Source organism: Canis aureus, chromosome 11 (assembly GCF_053574225.1).
Source record: "Canis aureus isolate CA01 chromosome 11, VMU_Caureus_v.1.0, whole genome shotgun sequence".
Classification (NCBI taxonomy): domain Eukaryota; kingdom Metazoa; phylum Chordata; class Mammalia; order Carnivora; family Canidae; genus Canis; species Canis aureus.
Window position 1 is genome coordinate 47305964 of NC_135621.1, and position 25185 is coordinate 47331148.

A 25185-nucleotide genomic window follows, 5' to 3' on the forward strand; every position below is an offset into this window, starting at 1 on the left:
TGAGGACATTAGGGGGCCAAAGTCAGGATATGAGATATTCAAGGCCTGGTGTCAAGATGGTCTATTGCCAATGGTCACAGTCTCAGGTATTATATGAAAAGGATATGATTGGCCAACATGGAAAACATCTTCCACCAAGTCCATTGATACATAAGACAGGAGTGGCACAGCCACTGTGAGCAGGAAGCTTATTAACCATTTCCCATGGTGATGCCAGAATTCTATAATACAAACTCATCTATCCTCAGCCTGAGGCAGAGTAAGGGGTTAGGAGGTCATATTCCCACTTGGTTCATGCTCTGCTCTCCTGTCACAGGGAAACACATGCCTGGGAAGATGAGGCTGTCCTGACTTCATGGAGCATGTCAGGAGCCAAGTCTATACACACTGGGCCTTGACTCTTGCCACCATGCCAGGCCACGAGGAGAACAGAAGAATGAACAAATCCATGTCAGGAGCCCCACCATACACACACCCCAACCTTCCACCAGGGACCTGGGAGATGCACACCTCACCCAGGCAGGAGAAAATCCCAAAGTGCTCTCTGCTTAACTTAGAGACACAAAATCCACCCAAGGGGGGCCCCGTGACCAGGGTCCCACCCCAGCCTCAACCCACTGTTCTTGCTCTTCCCAAGGATTCTTCCTTCTATGGTGTTTCATATCCCTACCACCAACGAGTTTTGTGAACTTGGGCAAGTGATATAGCTTCAGTTTTTCACTTATAAAAAGGAAGGTAATGCAGTGTACCTCGTGACTGAGTTTAAACAAGAAGACCTCCACATATGTATGCATATATCTCAGAAAGTTAAAACCCAGAGAGATCTAAGAGTACATATCATCTACATCTGTCCCTTAAAACATCCCAATTGATTGTTTCCACAGATACCTGGGGGAGAAACTCCAGAAAATGCACTGGTTTTGAAGGAATAAATAGATGTCACCACTCTCTTGGGACTCATGAGCCTTTCTCTGTTCTAATCACAAACCCCTGTTAGCTGATGGTACACAGTCAGGTACCTTAATTTGACTTCAAACCTGGGGCTGAAACACACATGGCCCAGAGATAAGAGGACTCATGGTCAGCCTCCCAGCTGGCTGGGCCACCCTGGCTGCAGCAGCTGGGGCCGACTGTGCCCAAGAGGCAGTGGGAGGAGGGTGGCCGGGGGCTCTGCTTGGGAGTGAGGCCACGGCCAGGGGTGGAGCTGGGAGCAGCCTACTCCAGCGACAACCAGAAAAGCCCACCCCACCCCATGACTCTCTCTAGGGCCTTTCAAACCCACTCCCTGATTTCAAAAAAGGACCTAATGGGAAGTAAAGACTGAGCTACGATGTTTCTCTCTTTCAGCCATTTACCGAGAGGCAGAAAAAACACTGAAAGAAGGAAGAAATGGAGTTCTCCACATTCCATGTGAGGCAACTAATATTCTTCTCCCAACAAATGCATTTTCTTTCCCTTCTCCCCCTGTGTCACTCGTTATCTCGCTGAGATATGTTAAACAGGCTCCCCTTCGCCACACTGTTATTAGTGCTCTGGCTGAGTCCAGGCCCAACCTTACCCTGGCAACAGGTTCCACCTCACAGAAGGATCTACAGTCACATGTGGCCCAAGGGAGGAGAACAGACACAGGGAGTATTTTCTAAGATTTGTTAGTTCAACAAGGGAATGAGTGAGGACAAACATCTCTAGGTGGTCCGTCAAAGGCTTCTGACATGCTACATCTCTGTTGCACATCATGCCAACTCAGCTGCTCTGCTCTGGCGATGACCTAAAAGTCTGAAATCCTTGTGCAGAAATGTTTTTCCCTTGAGATTTCATCAAGCTAAAAGTTGCAGTAGCCAGCAGTGAGTCAGGAGTGAGTCTTTACTCAGTCTATGGGATTATTCACTATTAAGTTCACGTCTCAGCTTCTTAATTGCCTATGTTTTCAGTTATCCATGCTATGGATTTCCTGGGACATGCTCTCTAATGAGACCACCTATCCCACCCCCAATCCACTCCTGTACACTGCCTTCCTGCCTCTCGTTTCCACTCACATAATGACACTGAGAAAAAAAGAAGAGGAAGGCAAATATGCTTACCTAGTCCCATCCCCCACAAACTGGCAAAATGCCTTTTAAAGTGACCTGGCTTTGGGGTCATCTGCTCTTTGGGATAAGCCAACATGAATTATTTTATTCAAGGCTCACAACAGTCCCATGGAAAAATGAATTCTTATTACCACACTCAGTTTACAGATGAAGAAACTGAGGTCTGGGCAGGTTAATTGACCTGGTCTTTCAGCTGCCTAACCCCACGAGCTTCTGCCTTTGCAGTTGATTCTGTTGGCTCATCATGGCAAGGCTAGTCACCTCTTAGAGACGGATGTGAATCCCAGAACTGTGCGAGCAAGATTATGAGAGAGGAAGGTGGCCAGAGACAGGCACTGTTTTCACTTCCTTGGCTCCCACACCATCCAAGGCTCCCACCCCTGATATCAACATCACTGACCAAAAACTGGGTGAGGTTATATGGTTCAAGGGAAGTGTCCTCAGTGGAATCCTCTCCCCTGACCCAGTACTTCTGAGCATCTCAGGGCAAGGGCCGGTCTTGAGGATTAGCAGCAGCAGCCAGGACCGGGAGCAACTTTCTCACTGACCAGCATTTCCCTAAATGCTAATTTGTACTGAATTGGATAGCACAAGATATAGGAAGTATTTTGGGTTCCATTCAGTTATTTTACTGTGAGTCAAAAACTCTTGTCATTCTACACAACATAAAATAGGGTAGAGCATTTCTGTTTCCACTTGAAATGTCTTATTCTGCCTCAGTCATTTGCTTTGCAGCTGTCCACAGCAACCTGCATTTAGCCCAGCTAAAGAGGCCTTGACATCTTCTCAGACATAGGTTTGCAGGAAAAGAGAACCAGACTGGCAGCAGCTGCTTCTACCTGACTGTCCTCTGCTATAGCCTGTCAGAAGCCTCTGGCTGTAAAAAACTCCACTCTCCAAGAATGAAAGTCAACCAGAACAGCAATGAAAAGCCTAGCAAAATTCTGTCTTGTTCTTCATCAAACTTTGGCTGTTTCAACAGTTTTGACCAACTCCAGACCTTGGATCTGACTTTCAGATTTTCCCTATACCTGGGGTAGCCCTTTCCTTATTCAGCCCATTTTGATTTTCTGATACCCTCATAGTGGTTATTGTCCTCTTGATGTCAATCTGGCTCAGTTCTCTAATCCTTCGTAACACCCCTGACTACCACAAACTTTCTGGCCTGCCAGGCTTCAGGGTCCCTGTCTCCACCCAAAGCTCAGCAAATTCATCTGCTGGTCCCACATGCAGACTCTCACCCTTCAATTCCAAAAACCCAAATCTGTATTATTTGGGGAATGGGAATTTCTTGGACTCACATCTAGACCCAACCTCAAGAATCTCAACAATGTTTATTTTCCATTCCTTCAATGTCCAACAAACATTTATCAAGCCCTTGCCAGGCACTGTCATTTTTAGGGACAAGGTGAAAAGATCTGATGCCTGGCTGGCTGACTGCCAAGCTTGTGATTGGTATGGCCAGCCCTTTAGTTTACTATCTAGTGGTGAAGGTTCCTTATGGAAACATACGGGTCTGTCTCTAATTCACCCATTTACTCTACCAGTGAAAAGGATTTTTGTTTTAAATAAACAAATGTGTGCCTATCAGCTGGATGGAAAAGAGGCTGAGACAACACACAAGAAACACAGGGACCCTTTGGGCAGGTAGCCTTCTGCTGAAAGTAGGAGCAAAGCCCCCTCAGTTAGCCTTCTTAGGTAGTTGGGAATCAGGGCTTTGGATAGCCAGCCCTTTCTTTCCCAAAAATTCCTCATAACCTGAATTAGCAGGCCTTCCAGGGCCTCCCAGAACAATATCCCTCCCTCCTCATTAATGCCAAGAAAGCTACCAACCTCTCAAAGATGCATCCTGGGACCACGAGACACTGCAGAGCAGACACCCTGCACTGGACAGCATACCTGGGCTCTGAGGACAATGCAGCCCCTCTAAACTGCCAGATGTTGCCTCGGTACCCCACAGGCTGCCTTCCCCATAAGCCAGGCCCTTTGGCACAGGACACAACAGGATACTTCGTCCATCAGTAGTGCTTTCTACATGCTGCCATCAGAGCTGGGATTCAAGCAGACCCCACACTGCCTGGTGCCTCTGGATTCGAAGGCTCACCCTCAGTCATTCCTGCCTCATCAGTCTTCTTACCCAACTAGGGGTACAAAGCCCACTTCTGGAGGAGGCCAACAGCCTCTGAGCATCCTCCTTCACCCTTACCCAGTGCATCAGTAGGCCCTTCCTCCTCATGTGGATCAGGTACAAAAACCCAACTTCCATGTTAACCTAATCAAGATTATACTCACTCTCCGGATTCTTCTCAGGACTCACTCATGGGAGATGCTAACCCAAGCAGATTATCCTTGTTAGCAAAAGTCTGGGTACTGAGATTTGCTATTCAAAAGTTTCTTAAACCTTATATCTTTTCTATTTATAGAAAACTCCAGCTATGTGGATCAATTTGAAACTCAGTGGGGTGGGCATGAGGGCATAGGGCAGAGGAGCAGCCCCTCAGGGGAACCAGTTCTTCTTCCCACTCTACACACCTCACCAATATAGGGCATGGCATTTTTATATAGGAAGCAGTTGCAGTTACTAGAATTTTCCTAGGGAACCACATCAGATATAAGCTCTAGGAAGAAGGATACAGTGGTCTGAACATGTTGTATATTTGCCATACTCCACAGTCTCTTCTCAAGAGTTTTTAAGTGACATTTGATAATCAGTGCCTGTTAACCTCTCTCTGGGTTCTTCCTCTTCTATAAAACTTCCTTGGAACTCACTAATTGTTCCATATTTCCTGGGCTGGAGATGAACCCAAAAAAGGAGAAGCACAAACCAGAGAGAAGTAAAATAGAAAATCAAAGGTTACCAGGAAATCTTCAAGTCATGGCATGTCACCAGAGTCAGCTATGACGGAGGTTGCCAGGTGAACAAAGAAACAGAACACCCGTGTGTGCATGTGTGTACATACAGGCATGCTCACACGGACACACACACATGCACGCACACGGATCTAAGAGCCTGTATAATGTTCCATTTGTGAATGCTTATTATAGTGTCCAGACAATTGAAATTTTACAGATGTTAAAACAAACTTGAAAGGCCAAAGAACAAAGTAGCTTCTATTTTGTTCTTTAATGGGAACCATTTGTTCCTCTGGCTTCGAAAGGATAAACAATGCATTTCCAATTTTAAACTATCATCCTCAGTATCAATAAACAGTCTGGTGACCACTGGGGGCTATCCTTTCAAGGTGCTAGCACATGGCCTCCTTGCCCAAGAAAGGACTTCTTAATGTAGCAAAGTAAAGCACGAAATCCACAGAATCACCAAGAGTCCAGAGCAGAGGAAGCAATTAAGTATTAATTAATATCAATCAATAAGCACTAATTAAGTATTTATATCCAAAAGGAAAGCAGATCTGTTCCCCAGGGAAGCTGAGGCTGCCAAAGGACCCCACCTGCCCAGAGTCCTTCCCCACTAGCTTGCCACTCCTTTCAAGTCCCATCCTTAGAATCACTCACAAAAACAAACACCCTTATGGCTAAAAGAACATAAACCATTGTCATTTCAACACTTCTTCCAAGTAAAGCTTCATATTCAAAAGGTCCTATCAAAAAAGCACATGTGAATGCAGTAATATTAAAAAATGGATGATTCATCTGCATAAATATACTTTACCTTGAAAAGCACATGACAGACCCATTTGTGAAGAAGAGGAACTGGGAGAGATGCAGAACATAGATGTGGGGAACCCCTATATCCTTAAACTCAGGGTTCTATGAAGAGTCTTCCCAACCTCTCTCCCCCATAAGAGACAGACTGATTTATCTAATTGTCAGGATAAAAAGAGCAGAATTAAAATATGAGATATGAACAACTATGCCTAATTTCCTGTCCTTTCTCAATGCTCAGTGGCTGTGAGCAGCATGTGGCTCTGCTGGCACTGGCTAAATGAGGGTCTACCCTATGCCCTAACCACCCAGAGGGAGCCCTGCCAGGCTCAGAAGGCAGGGTTAGAGATTCTTATTTTGGTTGGTCTGGCTCTGCCATCACCAAAGCTGCTATTTTGATTCCCACTTGGGGCCCATCACCTATTTCTCAATTGGTTCAAAATTCAGAGGTGAACAGGATTAAGACTTATAGGGCTCCTCAATGCCAGAGATAGGATCTCTGTGGGATGCTGCTGGGAGGACCCAGGTCAGCTGAAAGACAGTATGAGGATACTGGGTGTGAAGAGACAAACTTGATGCCACCTATGTGACCTGGGGCTCACCATGGATGCACACTTACCGTTTTGTCTTTCCCAGCTTCCAACAGAACATCCAGGCGGCTAGCCTGGCTCACAGCCAGCTCAAAAGGCAGTTTCTCAACCCAACTGATGGCAGCAGCTATGGACTGTTCTGTCACAGGAGCAGCATTTTCCTGCCATTTCACAGGCTCCTGAGAAATCCTGAAAGCAATCACATAGCCCTGTCATGGGACAGTGGGCAACACAGCTCTCAGCCCTCAGTCTCAGAGCTGAGAACAACAAGCCACTTAACATCACCAGAGCTGAAGGAAAGAAAATACAGCTCTTGGCCCTCTAAATGCAGCTCTTGGCCCCACATATCAGGTGAGCTGTTTAAGATTGCTTTCCAAAGCACCATTATCTTCCATAAGCTGTACTGACTAGGAAAGACAATGCATATAGGAGAATTTAAAAATCTCGAAAATGTAGATATTAACAGCTGCATTAAAATTATTGAGGGAGTTATTTTCATAAACAACCAGTTTATATACAACTATCTTCCATTAATAGTAAATGTATAAAGATTCACAGCATTAAGATTTATAAATCAGCAGCAATTTTATTTCTCTAAAATTTCATTTCTAATTCTTTTAAAACGCTGTTTTCATTGTTCTGAATTCCAATCAGTTACCCCTCTGGATCAAAAATAGTATTGAGTTCAGCAAAGCACTAGTTTTTAAATCCTGGGACTATATGTTGAAATCATGTAGTTTGGACATAGAAAGGAATAATGGAATTCCCCTCAAGAAAGAAAAGCCATGGGCAGCTCAGGTGGCTCAGGGGTTTAGCACCGCCTTCAGTCCAGGGTGTAATCCTGGATACCCAGGATGGAGTCCCACGTCGGGCTCCCTGCATGAAGCCTACTTCTCCCTCGGCCTATGTCTCTGCCTCTCTCTCTCTGTGTCTCTCATGAATAAATAAAATCTTTTAAAAAAAAAAAGAAAAGAAAGAAAAGCCATTTGAATTTATTTATCTCTGTGTTTATAATCAAACAAATTATATGAATCATTTATATATTCATAATTATAAGAACTACATGAATCATGGACTAATGAGCCAGCCTTGGCTGTTCATCATAACCCACCCTGAGACAGAGGCTGCCTCACACATAGAGGGGTCACCTCTATGTGGCCCCTCTGGGTAGAAATCAGGCTGAGTGGCCTAAATACAATAGCATAGGTTCCCAAAAAGCTAAGGCATTGCAGACTTAAGACGTTATTCCTTCAGTAATATATCTGTGACAGAAATAGGAATCTGTGATAGAACACAATTAGGTGTCATCCCCAAAGACATCATTTGTTTAGCTGAAAATATTTTCTTCAAAAGAAAAACTCAGAGAGATGCCCGCTTCATCCAGATTTTTCCTATCAGGGAGGTAAAACCACTGTTCCACATGAAAAGTTGGCCTTCCAGCCCAAATTCTCTTGAATTCAAGAATCCATAAATAATTGTGAAAACTCTGAAATATGGGAAATTCTATAAAACCGGCCACCTGCTGTTGTATTAAGGGGATCAACTTACAAGGGAAGTCACGAGCTCAGTCTGAAAACAGTGATATCTGTGACAAGGCTGAGTTCATTATTCAGGCTAAAATCTAAAATGACAGGATTTTTATGGCCTTAAATATATATTCAATGTAATTCTTATTCTCATATTTTGACCTTACCATGCATTGAAGAAAAGTAGGTTTGTAAATCTCTAATTTAAAAACGAAGATGCTACACGCAAAGCAGATAAAAAGTTTTTACTGTAGGTCTTATCCTGGAATCACATATTCTAGGAAATGACAAGGTGATACCTCCTCCCTCCCCAAAGAACTATGTTAATTATGTTACCTAACTCCAAATAAAAGAAAACTACTTATGAAGTTTTACTGAAATATCCCCTTCCAATGGGAACTCACCATATGATATTAAACTTGGCTATGTGAGCTACCTGCTCCCGGAGGACCATTATTAGAGCATCTTGACACAGATTAAGCTCCTCCTCCAGCATGCCACCAAAATCCAGCACTATGGTGATGCACTGTTCCAAGATGACACCAAAAATTTGCCGGCTTCTGCTGGTGAGCCAGTCCATCCGCTGCTTGTAACTCTCCACAGCTCGTGTTAGATGTTCCACAAACTGATAGATCAGTTCTGATTTAGCTGTCAACTTAAAGAAAATCAAAACAGATTAAAAAAAGAAGAAACAGAGAAAAAAAAAAAAAAAACACCAGCATATGTCATCTGAACTATCATGCAACCAAAACAACAGGACCCACTGAGTCATGGCCTCTGCCAGCAAGAACAGGACATTAATAACAATTTTGTAGATGATCCTCCAAACCCCATATAATCCAGGAGGAAGTATTCCAATCTTTTAACTAGAAAAAAACCTTTGGATGATTCCTCACAGAAGAAATGATGATGATGTGATCTATTCAAAGCAAAGCACTTAAAAGGAAAAAAACCTGTTTCTAAATTACATTTTATCTTTATAATTATAGAATTATCTTTACCAGAAGATGTCCAGGGGACACTTTCAGGAATTAGGTAGAAGAAAAGAACTTTCAAGGAATCAGAGATCAAGAAAAGAGAAATCAGCAAAAGCAGATGGAAAAATAAGTCTCACCAAAAAGTTTTCCTAAGGACAACATGCCAAAAATATTTCTGAAAATGCTTCTAGACGTGCCAGCACATCTGCCTGGCTTCCTCTAGGGATGCCACCCAGTGACTCATCCTCCTGCTCACAACCTGTGCCCTGTATCCTCTGTCTCTGAGGCCAAGCTTCCCAGTACCTGGATCACTTGATGACTTAGAGATCCCTGAAAGGAGACAGAGGCTTGCAGGCAATTTCTTGTATACACAAACCATCAGTCCACACAGATCAGTCACAACTGCACAAGGCCTCTTAAGGAGTAAGGAGGCAGAAGAACACAAAAAAGGAATAAGAAAAAAATGTGCCCTATTCTGTGAAGAATCAAATTTTGAAGGACCTGGCACTTATTTTTACCTTTAACAACACTCAGAGCACCCCTGTATAAATAACCTAAATTGTTAAGCAAAATGTGTTTTCTGAACACACCACATAATTCCACATTCTCATGCCTTGGCTCATGTCGTTCCCTCTGCCTTAAACTGCTTTTCTTCTCTATTTCCTACGTCTCTCCAGCTTATCCCTCAAGCTCCAGCACCACTTCCTGTTGCTCTCCATGGCTGCTTATGGCAAAATTCCTAAATCTCTCATCAATATTCACAGCACTTTTTAAACTTCCTACCACAGTACAGAAACAAGGATAAGACCATGTCACAGTGGCTGTGAAGGTGATGAGATGACAAAGATGGATGTTACAATAGTCCTACTGATTTCCATGTAGTTCAGATAAAAAAATATACTTAGCACACCGAACTCAGGATTCTTTGGATATTATTGCTTACGACCAGGCTAAGTTCAAAATGTAATTTAAACTTTTTTTTAAAGATTTTTATTTTTAAGTAATCTCTACATCCAATGTGGGGCTGAAACTGACAACCCTGAGATCAAGAGTCGCATGCTCCACCAACTGAGCCAACCAGGCACCCCTAAATTTTTTAAATATTAAGAAATTACCAGGTGGTACACAGATATACAGTGACATGAACAAATATCCATAAAGTGATGTGATAGGAATGTGTCTTTCTGAACTTCCTGTGGTGGGCCAGGGTGTGCATAGGGACAGACACTTACGGGTATACACAAGTCATGTGTTGAACTGCCAGAATTAAGGACCTCGGTAAGAGGTGCTGCTTGCTCTGTCCACTACTACCTGTAAAAGTGGCCCTCTATCTCCATGGCATTTGTCAGGTCAGTAGCTGCTCTTGCCTATCAGCTAACTTTGGTCATACTATTCTTTTGCCTTTATTTTCAAGGGAAAACAAAGTATTGATATGCATGCAAACATTTTCACTTTCTGGTCAACAGCTTTATGCATTCATCTCTAAGAGGTCAAGTGTTTCCCTTCCCAGGTCCTAACTAAGCCATAACTTTCAGCACGCTCCACGCTGCCACAAGAAAGCCTCCAGCCCTGATAAGGCCTTGGCTCCACTGCATCCATAGGAAGCAGTGTAAGCCTCTTCACATAGGCCACTCCCAGACCTCAGAAGCAGGACATAGAGCCTGTCCATCAAGGGAATGCTGACTTACATTGTATACTCTGCCGTCTTCAGGTCTGCAGAACTGTGGGAACAGGCCATCAGCATACCGGGATGCCACAAGTCTCCCCAGAGAAGTCACATAATCTGCATTTTTATAACGAAAAGCAGTCAAAATGGTGCATTACCAACGTTTCTTATTTTTATTTCAAAAATTTTTCCCTGACACCATTCAAATTATATCTCTAGTGACACCAAAAATTTGTGATGCTTGGTATTCTGTCATAAATAATGAAGTGTTTCTAGGTGCTATGATATATGTTAACTATTTATGACATGCATAATCCTTTAATACGAATGAATGGAGAAGAAAACCAAAGTTTATTTCTTGGTTTCCCGGTTCTTTTGTCCAGAACGATTAGGACAGAGGTCAAAAAGGCAATACACAGTCTAAGCTCTAACAAATTAATAATCATATTAGGTGTAAATGGCCTGAGTAGAACAATTAAAAGTTAGTGATTGGCTTTTTCTGACTTATTTCACTTAGCATTATATTTTCTAGCTCCATCCATGTCATTGCAAATGGCAAGATTTCATTTTTGTTTTTTACAGCTGAATGTCATATGATTTCACTCACGTGGAATTTAAGAAACAAATGAGCAAAGAAAAAAAAAGCAGAGAGAGAGACAAACCAAGAAACAGACTCTTAACCACAGAGAACAAACTGGTGATTATCAGAGAGTAGATGGGTGGAGGAATGGGTGAAATAGGTGATTGATGGGGATTAAGGAATGTACTTGTCAAAATGAATACCAGGTGATGGATAGAATTGTCAAATTGCTATATTGTACACCTGAAACTAATATAATATTGTATATTAACTATACTGGAATTAAAATCAAAATGTAATAAGTAAATTTAAAAAGAGAAAATAAGCTAGTGATTGGCAAAGAGGATTTTTTAAAATGACCCAATCATAGGGTATCTACAAGAAACTTACCTCAAACATAAAGACATATATAAGTTAAAAGTATAAAAAGAAAAGAGGCATCATTTAAATATTAATAAAAAGAAAGCAAACCGACTTTATTAATATAAGAAAAGTAAACTAAAGCAAAGAATATTGCTAGGGATAGAGCAGAACATTATATAAATTTAAGTGTCAACCCACCAGGAAGCATAGCAATCCTAAATGTGTATGCACCAAACAAAAGACTGCAAATATCTTAAGCAAAAACTGATGGAACTGAAAGGCAAAAAAGACAAATGCAGAATTATAATTGAAAATTTCAATATTGCTCCTTTCAATAGTTGATAGAATAGCAAGACAGAAAACCATCAAGGATACTCAACAATACCATCAACAAACAGGATCTAATCGGCATTTATAGAAAAATCCAGGGGTGCTTGGGTAGCTCAGTCTGTTAAGCATCTGCCTTCAAATCAGGTCATTATCCCAGGGTCCTGGGATCGAACCCCACATCAGGCTCCCTGCTCCTTGGGGGACCTGCTTCTCCCTCTGCCTGCCAGTGACTCCCTCTGCTTGTGCTCTCACTCCCTCTGTCAAATTAATAAACAAAATGTTTTTAAAAGAAAGAAAAGAAAAACCTACACAACAACAAAAGAATACACATTATTTTTCAAGTGCAGAATATATATACCAAGACAAATCATATCCATGGCTATAAAAAAAAAAAAAAACCCTTTAAAAGAACTAAAAACAACAGAGCATGTTCTCTGTCCACAATGGAAACAAACTAGAAATCAGTAACAAAAAGATAACAAGAAAATGTCCAAACTCTTGGAAACTAAATAACATGCTTCTAAAAATTCCATGCGTCAAAGAGGAAATATAACAGAAAATTTTAAAAATACTTTAAACTGAATGAAAATGATAATACAACATATAAAAATGTGAGGAACACAGCTTAAGAACTGCCAGGAGGGAAATTTATAGCACTAAATGCTTATATAAGAAGAGATGAAAAGCCTCAAATCAATACTCTAAGTTCTCATCTTAAGAAACTAAAAAAGAATAGCAAAACAAATCTAAAGTAAACAGAAGGAAATATAAAATAAAGACCAAAGCAGAAATCAAGAAAATTGAACACAGGAAAGCAATAGAGAAAATAAATTAAATAAAAAGCTGAATTTTAATAAGGTTAATAAAGCTGACAAAAGTAAAAGGAAAAAAGACATGAATTACTGATACCAGGAATGGCACAGAAAAAAAAGACCCTTCAGAAATCAAAAGAATAATGGAATACTGTAACCAACTCCACACAAACACATATCAGATGAAATGAATGAATTCCACAAAAACCACAAACTGCCACAACTTTCTTAATATGAAATAGATCCTACTTAATAAGGAAATGAATTTATAATTAAAAACTTTTCAAAAGAAATCCCCAGGCCTGGATAGGTTCTCTGGAGAACTCTACTAAACATGTAAGAAATAATTAAAATTCTACATAATATTTTCCAGAAAATAGAATACAAGGGAACATTTCCCTACTCATTCTATGAGGCCAATATTACCTTCATACCAAAACCAGACAAAGGAAGCATAAAAAAAAAACTACAAACTAATATCCTTCATGATTACATATCAAAAATGCATTAGCTATATTGGCTCAATATTCAAAAACCAATCAATATAATCAACCAAATTAATAGGCTAGGGAAGAAAGAAAAATCACATGATCCTTTCAACTGACATAGAGAAATCATTTGACAAAATTCAATACCCATTCATAATAAAAATTTTCAGCACATTAGGAAAATAAGAGACCTTCCTCAACCTGATTTTTTTAATTCTACAAAAACTTACAGCTAACATTATACTTAGTGGTAAAAGATTGAAAGCTTTCCCCAAAGATCTAATATGAGGTAAGAATGTCTACTCTCACTGCTGCAGCACAGTACTGAAAGCTCTAGCCAGCACATTGTAAGACAAGGAAATACAAGGTATATAGATCACAAAGGAAGAGTGAAAACTTTATCTGGAGAGGACATGATGGTCTACCTAGAAATCTCAAGGAATCAAGAGTAACAAAAAAATTCTTAGAACCAGTACATGAGGTCACAGGATAGAAGGTCAACCTTAAAAAATTAGTCATATTTCTATATATTAGCAATGAACATGTGGAAACCAAAATTAAAAACACAAGAGCATTTACAATTGATTAGAAAAACAAAATACAAAACATGTCCAAGACTTGTATACTGAAAATTACAACTGATGAAATGAATCAAAAACATAAATAGATAGAAAAAATATTCCATATTCATGGACTGGAAAACTCAACATAGTAAAGATGTCAATTCTTAAATTGGCACTCAGGTTTAATGCAATTTCTATCAAAATGCCAGCAATATTTTTGTAAACACATAGTTATTCTAAAATGTGAAAAGGCAAAGAAACTAGAGTAGCTAAAACAATTTTGAAAAAGATTAAAGTGGAGGAAGAAATATTAAAAAAAAAAGATTAAAGTGGAGGAATCCGTATGCCCATTTCAAGACATTACACAATTATATTAATATAGATCTATTAGTAGAGACACAGACACATGGACAAATAAAACAGAGAACCCAAAAATAATCCTATACAAGTACAACTACCTAATTTTTAACAAAGATGCAAAAGTAAAACAAAAGAGAAAGGACAGTCTTTTGTCATTTCATTTTTTATTTTCCTATATTGATATACAATGTTACATTGGTTTCAGGTGCACTACACAGTGATTCAACTTCTCCAAATACTATGTTATACGCCCACTATAAGTGTAGCTACAATATGTCACTATTACAATATTACTGGCTATATTCCCTTTGCTGTGCCTTTTATTCTTGTGACTTACTCATTCCATACCTGAAATCCTGTGTCCTCCATGCCACCAACTCAGACAACCCAATCAAAGGTCCCCTGCATAGGTCGGACTCTGCTTTTCATTTGTTTACTCATTTTGTTTTTTAGATTCCACATGAATAAAATCATGTAATATTTATCCCCCTCAGTCTGACTTATTTTACTTATCACAATACCCTCTAGGTCTATCCTTATTGTTGTAAATGGTAAGATCTCATCCCTTTTTATGGATTCATAATGGTCCATTGTAGGTATATACCACATCTTCCTTATCCATTAGTCTATCAGTGGACACTTAGGTTGCTTCCACATCTTGGCTATTGTAAATAATGCTTCAATAAACATAGGGGTGCAAATCTTTTAAATGAGTGTTTTCCTTTTCTTTGAGTAAATACACAGTAGTGGAATTACTAGATCATATGGTGTTTCTATTTTTAATTTTTTGAGGAATGTCCACAGTGTTTTCCACAGTGGCTGCACCAGTTTACATTCCCACCACCAGTGTATACGGGTTCCTTTTTCTCCACACCCTCATCAACACTTGCTATTTCTGGTATTTTTTATTTTAGCCATCCTGACAGGTGTGAGATAATATCTCATTTGGTTTTGATTTGCATTTCCCTGATGATGAGTGATGTTGAGCAACTTTTCATGTCTGTTGGCCATCTGGATATCTTCTTTGGAAAAAACGTCTATTCAGCTCTTCGGCCCATTTTTAAATCAGGTTGTTTTTTTAGTTGAGTTGTATAAGTTCTTTATATAATTTGGATATTAACCCCTTATTGGATATATTACTTGCAAATGTCTTCTCCCATTCAGTAGGTTGTCTTTTTGTTGATGGCTTTCTTCAGTGTGCAAAAGCTTTTAAAATATTTTCATTTTAAATAAAGGGGCTGGAGTAACTGGATATCCATAGTCCAAAAATGAAATTTATACCGGGAGTAACTCAAATTGATCATGAGCTAAATACAAGATGTAAAACTATAAAATTTTGGTAAAAAAATAGGAGAAAGTCTTTAAGAATTAGCAAGATCATATAAGCAAAAAAATCAATAAATCAATAAAATCACCAAAATTTAAAACTTTTGCTCTGAGAAACTCTCTTAAGAGGATGAAAACATAAACTACAGACTAGGAAAATATATCTGCAAGCCATGTTCATATCTAGGATATATAATGAGCTCTCAAAACTAAACATTAAAAAATTTAATTAGAAAATGATCAGAAGGCATGAAGAAACATTCATTTTGCCAAAGACAATAGCACATGAAAATATGTTCAACAAAACTAGACATTAGGGAAATACAGGCTTAATACCACAATGAAATATCACTACACAACTATTAAAATAGCTAAAACTTTTAAATGGTGACAAAACCAAATGCTGGTTATGATGCAGAGAAACTGTTTCTCTCATATATTACTGAAGTGAATGGTATAACCACCTTGGAAAAGTGTGGCAGTATCTTAACAAAATAAAATAAAACTAAACAAAAATAAATAAATAAACACACACTTAACATACTACATAGCAATTCCATTCCTAGGCATTTACCCTAGAGAAATGAAAACTTATGGTTACACAAAAACCTATAAACAACTGCTCATAATACACTTATTTGTAATGGGCCCAAACTGGAAAGTACCCAGATGGGGATCCCTGGGTGGCTCAGTGGTTTAGTGCCTGCCTTCAGCCCAGGACATGATCCTGGAGTCCCGGGATCAAGTCCCACATCAGGCTCCCTGCATGGAGTCTGCTTCTCCCTCTGTCTGTGTCTCTGCCCACCCCCCACCCCCGTGTGTCTCTCATGATTAAATAAATAAAATCTTAAAAAAAAAAGAAAGTATCCAGATGTCTTTAAAGATGACTGGCTAAACAAACAGTGGTACATCCATATTCTGGAAAACTACTGCAATAAAAAGAAACAAACCATTGCTACATGCAACAACTTGGATGAACCTCAAAGAAATAATACCAAATGAAAAAAATGCCAATCTCAAAAGGTCACATACTACAAGATTCCATTTATATAAACATTCTCTACATGAGAAAATTAGGAATAGAAAACAGACTGATGGTTGCCAGAAGCTAAGGATATTGGAGGTAGGGGGTCTGTACGACCATAATGATATAACACAAGGGAGACTGTAACACATGGGAGATTTTTGTGGTGATAAACATTCTGAATCTTGATTGTGGTGGTGACTACACGAATCTACACAAGTGCTAAAATTACACAGAATTATTCACATACACTGCATCAATATCAAATCCGGGAATTTGATATTATACTATAACTTTATAAGATGTAACCATTAGGAGAAACATAGTGAAGGGTATTTGGGATCTTTCTATATTATCTTTGCAACTTCCTGTAAAGCTATCACTTCAGGATAAAAAGTATCAACCAATGAGGCATCTGGGTGGCTCAGTAGGTTAGGTGTTCAACTCTTGATTTTGGTTAAGGTCATGATCTCAGGGTTGTGGGATCAAGCCCCACCTTGTGCTCTGTGCTGGGTGTACAGCCTGCTTAGGATTCTCTATTTCCCTCTTCCTTTGCCCCTCTCCCCCTCTTGTAGCACACATAAGTGTGAGTGCACGTGTTCTCTTTCTCTCAAAAAAAAAAAAAAAAAGTATCAACCAACCAATCAATCATCCAAAAAAAAGAGAGAGAGGTGAAATAAAAACAATATTAGATAAACAAAAACTAAGAAAATCTGTCAGTAGCAGGACCTGCACTATAAGCAATGCTTAAAAGAAATTCTTCAGGAACAAATACCAGATGGAACTGCAAGTCTTACAGGAAGGAAGAATATTATAAATAATAAACATATAGATTGTAAAATGTTATTTTTTCCCTCTCAGTTTCTTTAAAAGACAAATGACTTTTTAAAGCAGTAATTATAACATTGGCTTATGAGATTTTTGATGTATATAAAAATAAAATATATTAAAACAATAATACTAAGGACCAGAGTGAGGCTAAGTGGAGTTACACTGTTGCAAGATTCTTACATCTTACATGATATAGTACAAAGTTAACTTTTAGCAGACTGTGACAAGGATATAATCACTAGAACAACCACTGAAAATATAATGTAAAAAGGCATATGTAAAAAGCCCATTGAAATTTAAATGGAAAAATTTAAATGAAATGAAATATTAAAAAATATTCAATTTACCTAAAAGAAGGCAGGAAATGGGAAACAGAGGAAAGAAAAAGATAAGACAAATAGAAAACAAATAGAATGGCATACCTAAATCTAATTGCATCAATTATTAAATGTACAGAATCAAACACTACAATTAAAAGAGACTATGAGAATGGATTAAAGAGGCACTCCTTAAGTAGACAGACTACAGATAGTTTAAAAGGAAAAAAACTGTAAACATATATGCCACATGCAAATGAAGCATATGAAAGCTACAGTGGTATCAATATCTGACAAAGTAAACATCAAAATGAGGCCTACCAACTGAGATAAAGACAGACATTTGAAAATTTGTCAATTCATCAAAAAGATATGACAACCCTAAATGTATATATATTTAGAGCTTCAAACTACATGAATAAAACTGAGAGAAAAAAAACTGAGAGTACTAAAGGGAGAAATGGACAAAACCACAAGGCAAAAAAATCTCTGAAGACATTGCACATCTCTAGAATAGAATAAAACCAACCATCTTGAACTAATGAACATTTACAAATACCACCTAACAACTGCAGAATACACATTCTTTTCAAGTGTGCATGAAATGTGCACCAAGATACATGCTGGGCCATAAAACAAATCTCAGTACATTTCAAAAGATGAAACTGTTACAGGCTATGTTTTCTGACATAAATTGTAGTAAATTAGATAACAAGGTATCTTTTAAAATCCTGAAATATTTACAAATTAAACATTTCTTTTAAAAATGAATCAAAGAAAAAAGCTACCAGAGAAAAAAAATATTCTGAACTCAGTAACAATGAAGATATTACCTATCAAGATTTGGATTCAGTTAAAGGAATGCTTAGAGAAATTTTAAATGACTATAAGAGAAGAAAGGCTTAAGAGCAATTATCTAAGTTTCCACCTTAAGCTAGAAAAAGAAATGAAAATTAAACTCAAAGTAAGTCAAAGAAAATAAATAATAAAGTTCAAAGCAGATGTCAATGAAAGAGAAAACAAAGAATAGGGAAAACAACAACAATAACAAACCCCAAATCTGGTTTTTTGAAAACAGTTATGATATACCCTGAACAAGACTTATCAAGAAAGAAGTGAGAAAAAAACCCCACAGATTATATCTGAAAGAAGGAACATCACTATAGATTCTGCAGGCACTAAAAAATAATAAGGGAATATTATGAAATATGTTTTGTTAATATATTAAAAAACATTGATGAAAAGGACAAATACCTTGAAAAACACAACTTTCCAACTTTCATCATTGGCATGATGAAACAGAAAATCTCTATGCCTGTTACAGAACAGAATTTCATCTTCTTTTTTTTTTTTAAGATTTTATTTATTTATTTATTTCAGAGAGAGAGGGAGAGCAAGCACCTGCAGGGGGAGAAGCGGAGGAGGAGGGAAAAGCAGACTCCCCATTGAGCAGGGAGACTGACAGGGGGCTTGATCCCAAGACCCTGAGCTCATGACCTCAGCCAAAGGCAGATGTTTAACTGACTGAGACACCCAGGCACCCATACAGAACAGAATTTCTCATCAAACTTTTCCTGCTTTGTTTCCTTATATAGAAGGGGAAAAAATCCCATAGACCCCAACTCTGGCAGAACCCCATTCCAAAGGTATTTCAAAGATGCAGGGCTGTACCACCCCTTGTGAAAGGATAAATGGGAACACACAGCCTGAGCTCTGAAAAGCAAGGCCTTGCCATTAGAATGGACCTCCAGATCAGTCCAAAGCCGCATCCCCTAGACCTTCCTTATGACCAATATGGAACAACACTGCCAAGGGAACAAGTGAAAAAATCTCAAAAACATAGTTATTATTGGCCACTCAATAAATATGTGTTTAATTTATTAATTGGCTAATCCAGAATTACTGAGTAAAATCCAAGTACTGGAAATTGCCTGACTGGAGGAGTGCTCCTCAACTGGGGTGTTACTGACATGTTGGACAGGATACACCTACTGGGTGGGCTATCTCACACTCTGTAAGACATTCCGTATTCCGGGTCCTCAGGCCCTATATTTCAGTAGCAACCCAAATCAGTATGTCATCAGAAAATAAATAAAAACAAAAATAAAACACATCCTCATCCATTTCATACTACCTGTTGGAGGGCAGTACTACTGAAAATTCAGAACCAAATTTCTAAACGTGTTTAGAAAAGCTAGCCTGTCACATAAGAGAGGCCACAACAGGAAAACAGCACATTCTCCCCCAAAACCACACACAGCCATTGTCTTAATCAACAGCTTCCTAAAGGGGTTTATACATTCCAAGGGATGAAGAAGACATCCGCTAGAGTATGTACAACTTCTATTTATTTTTTATTTCATCTTGAAAAGGACTAAGAATGAAATTAAGCATCACTAATATTTAATGAGTGGACTGACAATCATACTTCTATGTAACACACATGCATTGGGGGTCCATGCACGTTTTTTGCCAAGAAGGATGTGAGATCAAAAAAGCTCAGAGGTCTGTGGTTTGAGGAGGTTTGGAGTTGATGCAGCCACCTCAAAGGCTAAAGGACGGCATTCTGGTTGTGTTTTCCAATCAGTGTTGCTTTCTGAGTACTCTACCTTCACAGTGTGGGAATCCAATCTGTGACAGAATTTGTTTCAAGGTCAATTTGTTGTTCTTAAGCCCATGCAGTTGAAGCCATTCCTCCGATGAGATGAGACTCTGCCCAGCCAAGTCTGTTTTGGTGTTGCTTTGTCCCTCCTGCCCCGGCAGCGGCTGCTCAGAGATGGTGGAAGATAAGACTGATAGTGCCATCTCTGAATTGGGATCTAAGTAAGTCACAGAGACCTCCTATAAGGGCAATTGTCAAAAATCAGTATTCCTGAAGACTTAGAAACAATCTAACATCAACAGAGGATTGGTTTCATATTAATTACAGTACAACCATTAAGTGGATTTCCATCTACCATGTTAAAAATGTTAACATAGATGCATATTTGCTGACAACATATCCACATACATTGCTAAAATGTATCCACAAAATTCAATATCTATCCATATATCCCTATATACAAGGAGAAAAACATCGAGAAAGGTAACTGTTAACAGTTTATAGTAGTTTTTATCTGTGTGGTGGACATAAGTGTAGTTTTTGCCTTTCTTATGTTGTTTAAATTTTTACATTATTAAAACATTTCTGAAAAAGGATTTACTTTTATAACCAGAAAAATGCAAAGCTCTTCCATTTTGGAAAATAAACATTTGCTCCTGAACCTTCATTACACATCAATATTCCAATTATAATTACACCTAACCTTTTACTTCCAAAAAGGATACACAGGGTAAAACTCCGAGAGAAAACACACCTGTTCTACAGGTGGAATGTGTAACAGGGAACTAATGACAGAGTGGGAACAAGATCACGGCTCAGAATAGAATACATGGATTCACTTTCCAAATGTCTTTTTTTTTTTTAAGATTTTATTTATTTATTCATGAGAGACACAGAGAGAGAGAGAGGCAGAGACACAGGCATAGGGAGAAGCAGGCTCCATGCAGGGAGCCCGACGCAGGACTTGATCTCAGGACTCCAGGATCACACCCTGGGCAAAAGGCAGACACTCAACCGCTGAGCCACCCAGGCGTCCCTCCAAATGTCTTATTTTAAAGTTGGACTTAAAAAAAATAAAAAAATAAAGTTGGACTTAAACATCCTGAATCATGTGGCCAGCTGTTCTGGGACCAACTAGACTCAAGGCAATATGCTACATATTAAACTTATCTAGACCTGCCTAAATATAGCTAGTGTACACAAGAGGAAAGGAGTGGCCCAGACTGTCATGCAATCTTAACCCACTCACCACAACTTCAGGCAGGGCGTGATTAACTTGGAAGAAAAAGAAAGGTCTGTTTAACCTCTGTACCCAGAGCATGAAACACATTTAAGTTTGTTCCCTGGACTGTCAAACTTTGCAACAACAGAAATGCTCTTTTTTCCCATTTCTAAAACTCCAACCACATTCCCTGAAGGTCTCTGTTATGATATGAAAATCAGTCAAGGGACGCTTGGGTGGCTCACGGGTTGAGCGTCTGCCTTCCACTCAGGGCATGATCCCAGGCTCTGGGATCAAGTCCCACATCGGGCTCCTGCAGGGAGCCTACTTCTCCCTCTGCCTATGTCTCTGCCTCTCTCTCTCTCTCAGTGTCTCTCATGAATGAATAAATAAAATCTTTAAAAAAGAAAATCAGTCAAATAAAGAAGCCAACTGGACAGAAGCTAGGGAGGTTTCATGAAAAGATATTAGGAATATTATTATTAGCAATGAATGAGTAATGCATGGAAAAGCACTTGATGGACTGGAAAGAGCTATGTCCAAATAAATTATTTAAAAGTCATTATCCTTTAGTAATTGTACCTTGTTTTTATACCCACTTTTACTCCAAGTACCTTTTTACACCCAAGTTCCCAGTCATATGGGCTATTAAGTTTGGGCTTCTCCTCCTCCTTTAGATTCACAGAATATGAAAATAAGAACAGACTTCAACTTTCTATTTGAGATCTGTCCAAAAAGACTGCCAGCGGAAGGACTTTTAAATTTGGCTAGCGGTTTCCATGGAAACAAGAAAAGGAAGCTCAGAATAAAGATTTTTTATTATTTCATCATGTCCAATTAATCTTTCTTCTCCCTGACACACATTCACCCACCGCCTATGTTCTTCATACTAGAGGGAACTACATGTCATAGGTTCAAAAGGTAGCACAGCTATGTAAATTATCCTTAAAAGACTCCTAAACTGGATTTTGGAAACTTAAAGGTTTCAGAAAAGTCATATGTGTTAAGGCCAAATGGAGCCGTTTTGATTTTAAGCAAAAGGCAACTGAACCCTCCAGCTAAGGTGCATGCCCCAGTGCCTCCTGCACTCACATGGCTTTAAAAAAGACTTAAGTAAATATTTTTTAAAGGTCTGGTTGGCTCTACTGAATTTGAGAACCTGTATGAGTCACTCTTATTCAGATCTCGATTCTTAGGGATTTTTAGCCTGAGAATACCCATATTGTCGGAAATGAAAGCAACCGGAAAATGTAAATATTCCAAGAAAACAGGAAAGAAAGGGCATCTCCCAAAAGAAAGGATCACTCGCTCAGACTAGGTAAGAGATATTCTGGCAGAGCAAGGAAGCCTACCAGAGCAATGATGCCAAATGACCTGACAAAGCAACCCCTCCACACATCACCCACCTGCTTTCTCACCTCCAAGCTGGTCTCAGGTGGTTCTCCTATGTGAAATCTTAACCTTCAAGGCCCATTTCAGACTCTATTTCCTCCATTAAGCCTCTCCAGACCCCTCACCAACCTTCTGTAGCATCTCTCCAGCAAAGTTCCAACGTTCACATTGACACTTCCCCAGTATGACTTTGGGCACTTCAGATATGTGTTCTCTAGACTAAAAGAAGGTTCAATGACTACAGGGACAAACTATATGAATGTCCTCAGCACCGTGCCTTAGATACAGCTGGCACTTTGTAATGGTGTTGAGTTGAATTAAATTGATCACTCAGAATTACTGAGAATACTGATTTTCAAACAAGGCAGTGATTTTTTTTAGGTCGAACAAGGCCAGTATCAGGAAATAGCTGTCTCTTTAACGGAGACATATTGTTTTCCAGATATTGCTATGTTCTTTTATTATTAGTGTGATTTTCCAAGATTTCTTTACCCGAGGTTATTGCAAATCGAGGAACAGAGGAATCCAGAAGTAAGAAACAACAAATACCGTTGAACACTGCCCTAAGTTTTAAAATCTATCCCAAGAGCTAATGCTTGGGGAAAATAGGAAGGGATTTCCAAATAGAATGAAGAAGTATAAACAGAAAAAAAATAAAAGACTAAGAAGGACTGAAAGTCTGAGCTGAAGGCAGGAGCAGACTGGCAGAGCCTGGGGGGAAAAAATAGAAAGGTTAAGTGGGCACAAGCCAAAGGCCCCAATCAAAGGAACCAGGGGCTCCAAGTGCAGCCAGCCTGTGCTGCTGAAGTCTGCCCATAGGGGGCAGCCAAGAGATGCCCCAAGGTTGTCCTGAGGTGAGCACCTTGAAGTTGTCATGGCTTAAGAGAGTAGGTCCTATAAGGTCAGAGATGGAGGCACAGTACACAAATTCAAGTCCATTATTCAGCTCAAACATCTGGTATAGTTCTGTTTTATTATCAACACCCAAAATGTCCTATATCCTTGTTAGTCCTTGCTGAAAATGAAGTCTAGATTATGTTGATCTATCTTGTGATTTATGTGGATGTTGAATTACAATTGTTCCAGGGGGAAAGGAAGCTGGAATAAAGCCCCAGTGGGTATCCTGCTGCAACTCTTCCCCAGAAACCCTTAATCTACTCCTCCCTCTATTCTCCGGCCTTGAGGAGCAAGGCTAGCCATGCCTTCTTGATCATCTGCTCCAATCATGTGGGTAGAGGCAAGGAGACTGAAATGGGTTGGCCCACAGTTGAGAAAACGGGGGCCAAGAAAAGAAAATCTAGGAATAATTGGGCTGCTCTAGGAAGGTCACTTCTGAGAAGAAAGAAACCAAGAGCTCCCAAAAAGACCAAAGGAAAACTCTTCCAAGTGGAAACTAAACCTAAGGAAGGTTTATGCCCACATAAAAAGAGGAAAAGAAAATGGGGCTCGTTCTAGTGACGTGAGTGTGAAAACCACGTTAAGCGTGGAAGAATGGAAGAGCACCAGAGGATAATCCAGACCCGGAAAGTTGCAGAAAGCTGGACTCCAAGCAGATCCCTTTGTTTTAGACTATTCATGTTATCACTACTTCTTAAAAATAAATTTGTCTTGGTTCTTGTGTTAACTCCAAAGCCCACGTGCACTTCACTTCTTATTACTGTCGGCCCATGGTGAGACGGAAACCAGGAGAGCTGGTCCTCCAGCAGCGCGACTGAGCTCCGCGGGGAGCGGGGTGGGGTGGGCCACCTGTGCCTCAGCCGGCCCTACTGCCAAAGGGTAGCTCGGGGAACCTCTCGTGGAGGGCGGTCGGACACTGCCGAATTCCAAGCTTTCCCTCCACAGCCTGCGGAACACCTCGGCACCTCGAAGGTTCTGGCATGGAAGGGATGGCATCCCACTTACTAGGCAATCTGTCGGAGGAGAGCCAAGAAGGTTCCTGTTCAGCAGCCGCCCTCCCCTCTCCTGAGGGCCACGTGACCCCAGAGGGCGGGTGAGGTGCGCATCCCGCTGGTTGATAAAGCGGCGACTCCCGCGGGCGAAGGGTCGCCGCTTGGCGCGAAGGATTCCAGACGTTCGATCTCTCTGTGACCCCAGCGCAAAGCGCGCGGCGTGTTGTCCACGGCGTCGCCGCGGTTGCTTGGACACGGCCAATCACGGAGCGGCTCCCTGAGCCGGCCCCGCCCACAGAGCGCGCGCCCGGCGGGGGCGGGGCCAGCGGCCCGAAGGGGCGGGGCTTCGAAGCGAGTTTGAGGGCGAGGTTGGGAAAGCTGTCCGGGTCCCCAAGGCTCCTTTTTTTTTTTTTTTTTTTTTTAAGATTTTATTTATTCTTTTCATGAGAGACACAGAGAGAGAGAGAGATGCAGAGACACAGGCAGAGGGAGAAGCAGGCTCCGTGCAGGGAGCCGGACGCGGGACTCGATCCCAGGTCTCTAGGATCACACCTGGGCTGAAGGCGGCGCTAAA

The 25185-nt window shown here is 40.0% G+C and overlaps 1 protein-coding gene across 13 annotated transcripts in view; it reads right to left on the reverse strand.

Moving 5' to 3' along the window:
• The window catches only part of VWA3B (von Willebrand factor A domain containing 3B), a 247173-nt gene extending 222345 nt beyond the window's left edge, over positions 1 to 24828 (reverse strand). For 11 of the 13 annotated variants that reach the window (XR_013389397.1, XR_013389396.1, XR_013389395.1 and 8 more), the window contains exons 1-5: positions 24625 to 24828; positions 20116 to 20347; positions 10535 to 10629; positions 8274 to 8524; positions 6373 to 6532 (exon numbers count right to left, since the gene is read on the reverse strand). Coding sequence is in view for 9 of the 13 variants with exons in the window: in XM_077915129.1 (XP_077771255.1) it covers positions 6373 to 6532; positions 8274 to 8524; positions 10535 to 10629; positions 20116 to 20311 (702 nt within the window). In the remaining 4 variants the exon portion in view is untranslated. The remainder of the gene's footprint in view (positions 1 to 6372; positions 6533 to 8273; positions 8525 to 10534; positions 10630 to 20115; positions 20348 to 24624) is intronic. The other 2 variants (XM_077915124.1, XM_077915131.1) reach the window with 2 other exon arrangements.
• Between the last annotated feature and the right edge of the window lie 357 nt (positions 24829 to 25185).